At 35.9% G+C, this 12766-nt stretch overlaps 1 protein-coding gene across 5 annotated transcripts in view; it reads left to right on the top strand.

Annotated features, from left to right (window-relative positions):
• The window catches only part of Imp (IGF-II mRNA-binding protein), a 327619-nt gene that overhangs the window by 255386 nt on the left and 59467 nt on the right, over window positions 1-12766 (top strand). The window contains exon 1 of one of the 5 annotated variants that reach the window (XM_081737326.1): window positions 11391-11443. The exons of the other annotated variants lie outside the window; for them this stretch is intronic. Coding sequence (XP_081593452.1) covers window positions 11406-11443 — 38 coding nt within the window. The 5' untranslated portion in view covers window positions 11391-11405. Of the gene's footprint in view, window positions 1-11390; window positions 11444-12766 lie in introns of those variants that run through there. 5 annotated transcript variants of the gene reach the window in all.

The raw sequence follows: 12766 nt of genomic DNA, 5'->3' as shown, positions 1-12766 counted from the left end.
GGGGGGACATCAAAGAAAGTGATTTAAATGGTACTATCTAGCCCAACCTGTTTATCATCTTCGATTCCATTTCTGCTTACCTTCACGGATTCCCTGAGGTATACCAAGGACTGTTATAATCGTTTCACAACCTGAATATTATATTCCAAATAAATATAATTATTATTTAAATGTTGTTCTGTCGTTAGTAAATAAATTAAATTATAATAAAATATTGAATATTTTGTACTTCAAAATATTGGGGGGACGTGTCCCTTTCATCCCCCACCAGAGACGCCTGTGGTCCCACGGACCCTCAGGAGCCCGCGTACCCCACTTGAAGAACCACTGCATTATAGTAAACGCTACACGTATTCACCTTTTTCACTTGAAATTCCCAGAATCCTTCCTTAGTGTTACTTTGTCTTAAATCCTATGCACTGTCCAAATTTCAAATGTCTGAATTACAGTTTTGCCTTAGGTAAATGGACTAGAACTTACGAAGCAAGTCATAATCTTTATTTTCAGTTCGTCAGCTAACTGTTGTGTAGTTACTCTGTAACCGGTTGGCATAAGTCAAGGGGTCTAAACGAAGGATAAACAAAACCCTTTGCGGAAAAAATGAAAACAGAAAAATCGATAATTCTCCAAAACCGGTTTTGGAAAACCAGGTTCATTTTTTTCTGAAAACCGGAAAGACTTGTGCCCATCACTAGTCCGAAAAAGGCTGGAGATCGTGGACCCTGTCACGGGTTCGGATGCCGTTCACGCCATAGATGTTATATTGTCTTTCCAGTATTCATCCTATTATCTTCACTCATACTCACAGTTTCTCACATCTTCACTCATCTTCACTTCATAGTTTCTCACAGCCTAAAAAAGTTGGAATTGCGAGAAATCTCAAAAGTAAAACGATACAAAGATCCGCTCCGCCAGAATTAAAACTTGTATTTTTTTTCTTTTAAGTTGACGTATCTAGTTAATACGAGGAACTATTTATATTTGAAATGAATTTATGCGTCATTTACAAATTAGGGGTGTTTCATATGCCCAAAATAGCATTGTTTTGAGAGTGACCTTTTGATACGAGAATGTGACAAAATTTGTTACGTGCCTAACATACACTGTAAATAACGAGATACGTAGGTATGCTACACGTGGAAAAGCTCCTCTTCATCATCCGGAGGTGTCATCTATGTTAAAGCAACAAGTATTGATCGAGTTTCTAGTGGCAATGCTACTTCATCAGGTGAGAAGTTAATTAAAAAAAAAGAAAATAAAGTTAGTATCTTTCATAATTTCTTAGCTTCCTCGCTTCATTTACACCCTCATCTCCCAGGTCGCTGAGTTAGTGACGTGACAAGTCATATTCATCATGAATGTTTCTGCGACGATAAACAGTCGAATTTCCACTTTCAGCCATAAATGGATTTTGCAAGTATTTGAATAAATATCTGTTGGAAAAAGTGAAGGATTCCTGCACAATTTCCCAATTTCCGTGAATAATACATAATCCGGGTATTCCCCATTTCTCTTTCTATATTCACCGAATTTTCTCTTGGAGGCGTGTAAATCTCAGATTAGGAAAGAAAACTAGTCTTGTTTAACGACATGGTAACAGGTATTATTTAGAAATGAGGCAAAGCACTTCCTAACATTCGTGCAACCATGCTTCGGCAATTTTAGTACTTGACGTAAAATACAGGATTTCAATTGGCCATAAATCCACATTCGTCATCAAGAAAAGAAAGATCATTAGCAAGATCAGGTATGTAGATGATACGGTCATAATAGCTAAAACCGAAGGAGGACTAGAGATGATGATTGACGAAATAGTTGACACTGGAAAACTGTATGGAATGGAAATTAACATCGAAAAGTCGAAAGTCATGAGAATATCCCGTGGAAACATGCTCTTAGGGATCAGAGTAGAACAAAGAGAACTTGGAAAGGTCCATAATTTCAAGTATCTGGGAAGTATTTTGACGAGAGACGCTTACTGCACCAAAGAGATCAGGTCAAGAATTGTCATAACTAAAGAAGCATTCAACAACAAAAAGATCACTCTTAACTAGCAGGCTCAATATTGGACTTAAGAAGAAGTGCTATATATGGAGCATTGGACTGTATGGTTCAGAGACTTTGACATTACGGAAGTTAGAGAGGAAATAGTTTCGAAATGTGGTGTTGGAGGAGGATGGAGAAGATAAAATGGACAGAGAGAGCAACAAACGAAGATATTTAAAACGGATAGAAGAAAAGAGGACACTTCTAGCCACCATTCTTCGTAGAAATGCCAATTGGATTGGGCATATCTTGCGAAGAAATTGTGTTCTTCACACCGCCATAGAAGGGAATCGAGGAATAGGAAGAAGAACACAGCTGATCGATGATTTGAAAGATAGGAGAAAATATTGGGAGTTAAAAGAGAAAGTTGAAGATCAACAGAAGTGGAAGAAACATTTCCAGGCCCAAATCTAAAATTGAGAAAAAATGCTCATTAGTCCCAGGACCTGCCGAAAGGCAGAATACTTAATAATAATAATAATAATAATAATAATAATAATAATAATAATAATAATAATAATAATAATAATAATAATAATATAATGATAATATTATTATTATTATTATTATTATTATTATTATTATTATTATTATTATTATTATTATTATTATTATTAACATGGCCTAAAGCAGAATTTTTTCCCCACATCATCACAGTTTTCGAAAACTTTCACTACAAACACGCATTATTATTAGACCCGTAATTTTTCTTTTTGCGATGAACCAAATTTGTTTTGCCTGAACGATTTGATATGGAATCGGTCAAAACTATTTATTAACTAGAATTAATTGTTTAAACCAAAGTAGAAGAAAATAATGACAATTGAGCGTCTTGTGGGTTTCTGCCATAAAATTTTCTTCTGAATCGAAACCTCTGCCTCATGTGGGATTCAAGTGACGGGTCTGATATCCTGACCATGGGTGCCCGAAGGAAGGGGGCAGAGTGGAACCCCACGTATATTAAATAGCAGATATAATATAGCAACCATGGAATGGCCCCTCCTAGAAAATTTTCTTCGAGCGCCCATGATCTTGACTAAGGGCCTTTAGCTTTTCTTCATTTTGTTGGCATCGAAGGACTAAAAATACCAAGTGCAAATCAAAAGCGTACACATGCATGAAGAAATCGATATAAATGTCGATGAAACATGTGTCGCTGTTAATACTGGACAAATTGAAAATAGTTCGGAGACTGTATCGGTAAATATCGGTGTCCATTTGCCGATACCGATAGCCGATATTACGGATATATTGGTACATCCCTAATGAAGTATTAAATTTAAGGCATTAACACTATAATGTGATCATCGGAAAGAAACAGAAATAATTTGAATGATTCCAATGAATCATTTAAAAAGTGTACTAAAAATTGTGAGTTAGCCTTAAGGAAGTAGAGACACGAAGAAATGATAACTAACTGTCAATGTATGTTGAAAATTATTGAGAAATCCTCAGTCGCAAGCCCTTCCATGATATTTGCCTTAGTGGAACTCAAGTGAGATAATTCACGTAACGATACAGCTAGGGTCGTTGTTCGACAGCGTTTATAATTTTACGCTATCTTCGTCTTATCGTTTGTTGCCGTGGATACAGGGGATATGTTGTTAATGTAAATATGCATATCATTGTAAAATGATAGACTAAAAACCTGAATGGCTAAGAAAACAGTGATACGGAGGATTCAGATTTTGTTGATTATGGTTGCTAACAACGCATCAATGCATTTTCAACGTACGATAAAATCTGAATCCTATTACCCATAAAAAAAATTGACATGGTCAGTCGTCCGGAGGTTCCGCAAATTGAGTTGTGTGTAACAGGGTGACCAGACGCACTGATTTTCGCAGCACAGCACTGTTTTTCAAAGAACTGTTCTGCAAGTTGCAAAGACAGCTAGAAAATCGAGAAATGTCCTGATTTAACTTATTTGCAATACCTTGTTCCTTTCTTATTTCACAACATTTCCAATAACAGGCACTCTTTTTCTGAATGAACAACCAGTGCGTTTTTCAACACTCCTCAAAAGGAAAACAATCAACAAACAATTGGTTTGCAGTACATTCTATTTGCTGAGAAAGGCTTGTTGAGATTTCGGTAAAGTAGGAAGGGTCTCTTATTTCAAGCTATGACAGGGTGTCTACTGGTCATGAAAGTCATGAAAAAGTCATATATTTTGCTTAGTGGTCATGAAAGCCATGAAAAAGTCCTTTATTTACCCAACTGGTCATGAAAATCTGAAATCTCAGAGTATATTTTTATACTTCATACTTTTATACCTCATACTGCATGTACTGAAACAGTTGTATCAGGTCAGTAATTGTGAGAATTTCCCCCACCAGTTAGTGCTGGCTAACGTACTTTACTGTCTTCCTAGCTGCTCCCCATTTCATTTTCTAGTCTCTGTAATATAGTAACAACTTTTTACTGTCCAATTTTCTGATCTGCTATTTCTTTACTTCTAAGAAATGTAAATTGTGTATTTTTGGGCCTTTAGACTTACGCAAATAATATTATTCGTTTGAGTTTGCAGATTTTAAATTTGATGATCTATTTTTTTAAAACGAATTTCTTTTATAATTTGTTTTGTCTTTGGGCAGTTCTCTGAGCGCTTAATTTCAGACAAATTTCTGCTAGATGGATAATTATACTCAGAATTAAAACTTCAAATACAGTATAGAGTGATTCACTGGTAAGAGCAGGCCTGTATTTAGGTAAGTGCTATTCTGTGCTCGAGCACAAGGCGGCAGAATTTTAGATTCTTTCTTTAAGATTCACAGTAAGTGATATTTAAGACTAGCAACCCGCATAGTTCCGATGCACCACTGATGGTAGGGGTTTATTATTAGTAATAGTAAATTTTTATCGCCATGGTCATGAAAATTTGAACAAAAAGGTCATGAAAAGTCATGAATTTACTTTCTGGTATTCCAGTAGACACCCTGTATGACAGTGATGCCAAAAAAGTTAAGTAGAAGTTAAGAGATTCTGAAACTACATAAGGAAAACGAACGAAGTGTACTATTTGTCAGCTGTCTCGCTAAAGAACACCGGCAGCAAAATTAACACCGCCAATTAGAAACGAAATATTTGTTTTACATCCCACGGTTATATCCTAGAGTCTAGACGGTGCCCACGGTACAGAATGAAGGAGACTCAAATGATCTGAATAAATGAAATAATTCAATGATGAAATTGAAAGGAAACGGGAGAATCCCGAGGAAACCCACGCATACTGTGTTTGTCTACATGGCGCAAGCTGGGACCCCAGGCACCAGAAGTGAACGCTTTATCACTGAGCCACCACAACTTTTTAGTAATACAGTAAACATTATATGATGAATACTACACATATACTTAAACCATTCTCTTCCTGGTAGTGGAGGAACGGTGGCTCAGTAGTAGATGCTTACCTCGAGTGCGAGGTGTCTCTGGCTCGATTCTCGACTGCATGAACTTTGGTGGACGATATGAGGTTTGTTGGCTACATGAGGGTTCTTCCACATTCTCATTCTACCATCCGCTTTTTTTTTAAAAGCCAAATGAACATAAGCATGGAACTTAAAACTAAAAATGCCACTTTCTTTGTAGCCATGATAATTATTTGAGAAATAAATCAAAAGTTGATACAACCTTAGTACATCCACTACCACATGCCAACTATTGATCGCGCTGGAAAGAGGTTAATTTGGAATTATCACTTCTGGCAAACTAAGTTATTTTAACCATATTTGTCCACTGCAGTGTGTGATGGTAGAGCAAAATAAATTCGCAAAGTTGTTGCACACAGATATTTAGGTGTCAGATCAGGAAGTACACCGGATGGACTTTAAATTTTCTCATATTCGGAGAAGTGGAATGGGCGTCACATTCTTCCATACAACTGTTTACAGAGCGATGATCACAAAAGTAATCTATATATTGTCGTTGAGTATGTCACTTGAAAGATTAGTTTTAGATTACCAAAAGCAGCGTTTCCCAACCTTTTTCAACTTGCGGCACACTACGGATGTTACTTGGATTCTCGCGGCACACTTGTAGGTATTATTATTTGTAAACATAAAACACAGTGATATTTTTTTTCTGCGATTATTGATCTCCTTCTCACAGAGAAGAAAGCTCGATCACTGGTTTTTCCCCGTTGTTTATCATTATGCTTACTTTTTATTATTGTAATTTAAAAGAAAACAATTCAATGAAATATTGGACTCAGGTTTTCAAAGATACGTTTTCATTTTCGAAAACTGTATCCAACCTTTCATTAAGAAGATAGGTCACTGAATAACAAACGGACACACAAATCTCTTACTTTTAAAACACAAATGTAGCTAATTTGTATGTATGTTTGCTTTGTCGAAAGTATTGAATGATATTTTAAAATTTCAAGTTACGAAATAGTCTGCAACAATAAAGGAGCAGCAACGGTCATAACAATAACAAATACTTTTTTCGACATTAAAAATGTAGACAAGAGTAACATGGTATGAAACTTTAAAATTGTAGATTCATAGTAGAGGTTCATAATAATGTGAAATACAAATATACATTTTTCCTTGCAATTTGATTGCTATAGAATTAATAATTTTGTTTCGCTTTCCCCGCGGCACACCAGCGGCCCATTCACGGCGCACCGGTTCGGAAACGTGGCCAAAAGGGCTCAGTTAGGTAAAGACATCGTCGGTGTGAAATTGTACGAGTGAGTATACCGTAACAATTAAAATGAAATTAAGAGTAACACTTCAGGTTACGCAGCACATGCACTAAAAACCAACCTAAGCTGTACGATCCACAAAAAATGACTGTTGAGTCTGTTACAGCTTCCTGAAGTAATACCTGGAATAAAAGAAAACTTTGTGTAGAACTGTTAATAATATGTAACAATAATGTCGTTAATAACTACAACATTTTATCCTTGACAGACCTATGAAATATGTTCCAAGAACGAGTGTATTAAATTTACTGGGAATTTTAGTGTATACGAAAGTAGATGAAACAATTGCATTGTCAGGTGCAAGGGATATTTGAAGTGAACTGCTTTCGCTTTGTATTTGACGGTGATGTACGGCTTGAATACGTTAAATTCGAGCTCAAGTTTGTAGATAGCATTTGTATTGAAGAGAAACTACCGACTTTGGATAAACGGGAATATCACTTTCATTTCCCAATACCATTTTTTTAAAATATAAAATTACTATAATTACTATATTCTTTTAGTTTAACGTCCTACAATTATACCCTTCAGGCTCAAGGAGACGGATGATTAATACAACCTGGAATAGAATGGACCGCGGAGCGCGTACTCCAAAGCAGGGGCGGATCCAGGGGGCGATCGCGCCCCAGAAGAGAAAATTTTCTTATTTTATATATAAATAAAACCCATCCTAGAGTTTGGAGCCCTTAAAAGTAGCTCTAAGTAGCAGTATTACAACCCACCGCTCCCCGGAAGTCGTCCTGGATTCGTCCCTGCTCCAAAGACACACGCACTAGACCAGGGAGAAGTATGTAAGAAGTCCTGATTGACTGACTGATCAACACCTAGGCCAAACCGCTTAAGCTAGAAACTTGAAATTTGGACAGAACACAGTATTTTCTGAAGTGAAGTACAATTAAGGAAAGATTTTTGGAAATTCGAGGGGAATGTGAGAAATAGGAGTGGCAAGTATATATTAAAATGTTCATATCTCTGAATTTCAAAAGGAAAGATAATTGAAAATTGGTATATGGACTTCTTATTTAGAATAACTCAACACCCCGTTTCAGCGTTTTTTAAAAATATTTTTCTTAAAAAAAAATTAAAAAAAGTGAAGAGAATGGGTTGCAATAGCTTAGTGTAATAAGATGTCCGTACTCGGAATCGCTTGTATATATAATGTGTGTTTGTCTAAATGTATGTAGGCTATGTACTTCTAAAACTGAAGGGATCAGGGTTGTTCCTAACATGCATAAATTTTTACCAACTCTGGGAATAACCCTTTCGACCTTTATGTATTATTAGACACATGAAATTTCGTGTTCGAACTTCTAAACTAATTAAAAGGGGATACGAAGGCTCAGTAGTAGAGTGCATACCTCTGATGCGTGGGGTTCCTAGTTCAATCCATGGCAATTAACCTTGTGTTGGACATGGTTTCCGTAGGGTTTCTCGGGGGTACTTCCTCCAACAACCTCATTCCACCGATTCTTCCATCACCCGTCTCACTTAGCCTAAAGGGCATAGTCTTGGGACGTTAAACTGAAAGATTTCCTTTCATTTAAAAATAATTAAATACATGTTTTAACGTTTTTAGATAATTAAATTTGAGTGGCAGTTTCATATGAGACGTAGTTTTTTTTTCTTCGCTACCTCGACGTTATACGAATTCTACATATGAAATGTGCAGAAGGAAAAACGTAAACATAGCACGAAGTAACAAGTAGAGGCTTTGCTAGTATATTATTATTATTTATGTATTCTGCCTTTTGGCAGGTCCTGGGACTAATGAGGATTTTTTTTTGTTTTTCAATTTTAGATTTGGGTCTGGAAATATTTCTTCCACTTTTTTTTTTTTTTTTTTTTTTTTTATCTTCAGCTTTCTCTTAATGTACAAATTCTTCCAATTCTTCTGAAATTCCTCGATGTGTCTGTCATTTTCATAATTTTCATTAATAATGCAATTGAAATAATTTGGATTCCAGTGCATTTCTTTAAAATGCTCTTAAATAGCCTAAACAGGGTCGGTCACGAAAGTCAGAAAAAAAAAAACAACACAAAATTTAGCTTTTAGGTCACGATTTTTTAAAATTATCTGTACAAATACAACAAAAACTGTTCCCAGTATATACTTGTATATAACGTAAAAATTCACCACCAAAAATGTGTATTTTGGCTTTAGACGCTACCAAATCTCAAGCAAATCACGCTTCTATATAGCATGCGTGAAAATTCGGCCCAATTCCTACCCAAATTCGCCCTTGAAAATGCTACTAAATTTTATAGTTTGGGAAAGAAAGGGTCACAAGATAGCATTTTGGAATTTTAGTAAGACCCTGCTAAAGGGCATAATCGTTGGACGTTAAACTGAAAAAGAAAGAAAAAAAAAACAACAACATAATTTCTCAGCTTGGTACATATTTAAAAAAAATCGACAAAGTAGTGCTAAACATGTTTCCGGGCTTTAAGTTGAAACTGTCGAATATATATATATATTTTTTAAATATTCATTAAATACAAAATAACTTTCTTTCCAAATTTTCTAGTTATAGTCATGTTAGCTCACTTCGTATTTTTTTCTGTTAACTGACCGATGATCCTGTCTAGCTGTAATTTACATACTTTTTAAATCGTACTATTTTTTTTTTTAAATAAATGAATTTAGTTTTAGGAAGTCGAACTATATAACAAACTTCACAGAAAATAATACGCACAGCTGTCTTTTCCCTTGAATTTTTATCGATTTGTTCATGTTATCGTATTACAATTTAGGATACCATGACACGATACAATAAAAAAATGCCTTTGGTTGCTGATACTACAACGATTTACTTTAAAAAAAACGATTATATATATATATATATATATATATATATATATATATATATATATATATATATATATATATATATATATATATTCTGAAATTTTTCTAAAACTATTCTTTAATTCTGGCAATTTAAGACGACTTGTTTCGATTGGTATAAGTCCTGACAGTTGGATGTAAAGACACCCACCAAGGCTTTGGAAAACAAATATCCTGATTCTTTTTATTTTTAAAATATGCATAACAAAATTGATCAGCAATTAAGGTGTTCGTTCAAGTATTATTATTATTTATATCTTACCCTCGGAACATTTAGAAAAAAAAAGTTTGAAGTTGTTTATACTTTTTAATTTCAGAGTTTCTTCATAAACTATATTACATTCTGTTGAAATACCGTTATTGTCATTAATTGGACTTTCCCTTCTTCAACACCGAGGTATGAGAGACAGGGCCTACAGTTTAAGCAAAATCCGAATCTCGATTCGGTGCTGTATCAGAGCCAAAAGCACTCGACCGGGAGTTAAATTCATGACTGCGTGGCACATTAAGTGTAACATGTTCAACTCCCCAACTTGAATCGCTGGAAAGCTAGAAATTTTGATATTTGATTTTAGGATTAAACCAGTTCATAATAATAGGCATATAATAAATAAATAAATAAATAAAGTGTTCAATTTTAAAGTAGGGTTACATGCAAATATCAGTAAATAATGTAAAGTTACAGGTGTTACGTATTATGAGAGTGAAATTTCTTTAGTCTCTATATTTAATTAGTAAACTTGGTGATAGCAACGTGGCACCGGTGTATTTGATGTGATGGCAACTCTTGCTTTTTCGATGCCAGACAGAGGAGAGTGTAGAGCGTACGACACTGAGTAAATGAAGGAGCTGTGCTATGTGCTCAAGGCCACTGTAGCCTCGTCCAGCCATTATGAGTACAGTTTGAAGGACCAAACAGGGGAGGGTTGAGTTCCCAGTGAATTAGACCACGTGCTTGCTACGAGTATTTCATTGCAATATCCCAGTCGAGTAACGCGCTTTTTCTCTCGCTCTTCTTGTTATTTCAGTTATTAATTACAGTAATTATTGACGTATAGTATTACTCTAGAGCACTAGTACTATAGGTTTATAAGCACTACAAAATTAGCACTTCTATCACTACGCCAAGAGGAAACGTGCTATTGATTGTAACGTGAATTCGTAGTCGGGTGGGGATCACAGTTTCGCTGACCAATCAAAAGCCGCCGTGAGCTGTTGTTGCCAATAGGTGGCAGCACCGTTGGTGACGTGAATGTGATGACGTCGTCCGTGGGGAGCGTACGCGATGACGTTGCCCCTGATCTGCATGAAAGGAGCTCGTGAGCAGATGTAGCCTGTGAACCACCATATTGAGTGAAAAATTTTGGGGACCGAAATACTACGATAACCCATTCCAGTGGGTCTGCAATGGGCAGAGGTCTGCGACAAGTTGGTTGAGGTACCTTGTGAGGAGTGGGAGGCACTGCGGTAAAAAAGTCTCTAATGTTTCTTGCTGTAAAGCAGAATCTCTCGTGGGGTGTGAGTGTGTGTAAATGTATGTATGTGCATGTGCAGTGTGTCGACGTGGTTGGAGATGAGCGGTCATTGAGCTAGGACGACGCCCATGCTTATTTTCGCGTAGATGTTCATGGTGAGCAATGGTTCGACTCGAGCGCATCGAGTCTAATAGTTGTAGAAATTGCATACTCAGTAATAATGTTCTGTGTGTATTCAGTTTTTCATTGTTCGTACGTTACGGGGTTTGAAACCCCCTACTTCATATCCAGTCGTGCAGCTTTCGGCTGGGAGGGGGAACAAGCTTGGTGCATGTGTGTGTGCTCGATATATTGTCTCTGGAACAACTGGTACTGGTAGAACAAGCATTTTAAAGTTGTAGACAGTTTTCAGTAGACGAAGCCGGGTGATGCTTCTTGCTGTAGAACGGTTTGGGTAGTTTTGGATTGTGCTCTGTATACGCTTATCTTTCTCGTCGTCTAGGGCCCATTTGGAAGATCTCCAAAATTAAAATAGACAGGGTAAACGATATTAAGGTAATAGATTGGAAATGGGTTTTAGTAATAGAGTTGCGATTAAAGCTGTATTAATAAAACCGATTAGTAGTAGCAAACAAGAGGAATCTTTTCGAATTAGTTTATAAATCATTCATAATGCAGGAATTCGTCTGAAGTAATGAGCCTTAGCACAAGCTCAAAGACCTGTGGATTAAATAGAACTTAAATATCTGACGCACGTGTGTCCAGCCAATAGTTACTTAGCATGTTGAAGAATTTGAATAGCTTTCTGAACATCAGTATATATTTTTTTTTTCCCGAAAAGTTTTTTTAATGTGGGAAGTAGATAAATTACACGTATGGTACTGCTTAAATTTGCCTGCCAAATTGTCGGGGCGAATACAAAATAATGAATCTTAGTTATATTTTATTGTATTAACACACACATAGGTAGTTAATGAAGTTAATCAATGTATAATGTTCATTTTATGTGATGCAGTACAACCTGTTTGAGTTGACCACCTGCTTTAGTAGCAAGTCAGTGAAACAATATTCTTAGCAATTTTGAGTAGTAGTTGGATAATATTTGTAGAATCAAGCATGGATAACTTTTAAAACAGGTTTCCCTGTAATTGAGGAGTCTATTGTAATAAGTGTGTAAGCGAGTTTACGCCCATTTTGCATCAAACGCATGTGTGGCTTTTGCCATGCTTGTTTAGCCTCCTCTTAACATGTCAATTCAATATTGGAATAAAATGCTGCATATTACATTGTTTTATGTAAGAAAAAACACTACTTAAATTTTCAACATAGTTTTTCTCCAAATGCATGTTTCAAACTTATGCCCTTATTGCATCCAACTCATTTCCTGTTGTAGCAATCTAGAAAAGCAGGATGGTTGATATTATATTAGGTAATAGTTAAGAACAGGTACTTCTCATCTCCCGTGCACGAGGATACATCTTACTGTTGCACTACCTAAACACCCTAAGTACAAGGGCAAGAACTCAGTCTATTACCTACTTTTTAACATCCTAGATAGTCATTGAATAATTCCTGAAAGTATGGCGTTTCTCGTCCTTCCCTAAATGGGAAGTACGGCTCCTTAACTATAACCTTATATTATATTCTTTTTAATGTTGCAATACATTTAAGCTCTACTTCCTTCCCCATATG

Source organism: Thermobia domestica, chromosome 13 (assembly GCF_964235325.1).
Source record: "Thermobia domestica chromosome 13, izTheDome1.hap1.1, whole genome shotgun sequence".
NCBI classification, from domain to species: Eukaryota; Metazoa; Arthropoda; class Insecta; order Zygentoma; family Lepismatidae; genus Thermobia; species Thermobia domestica.
Note: the sequence above shows the minus strand (reverse complement) of the source record. Positions and strands in the feature narration are given on the sequence as shown.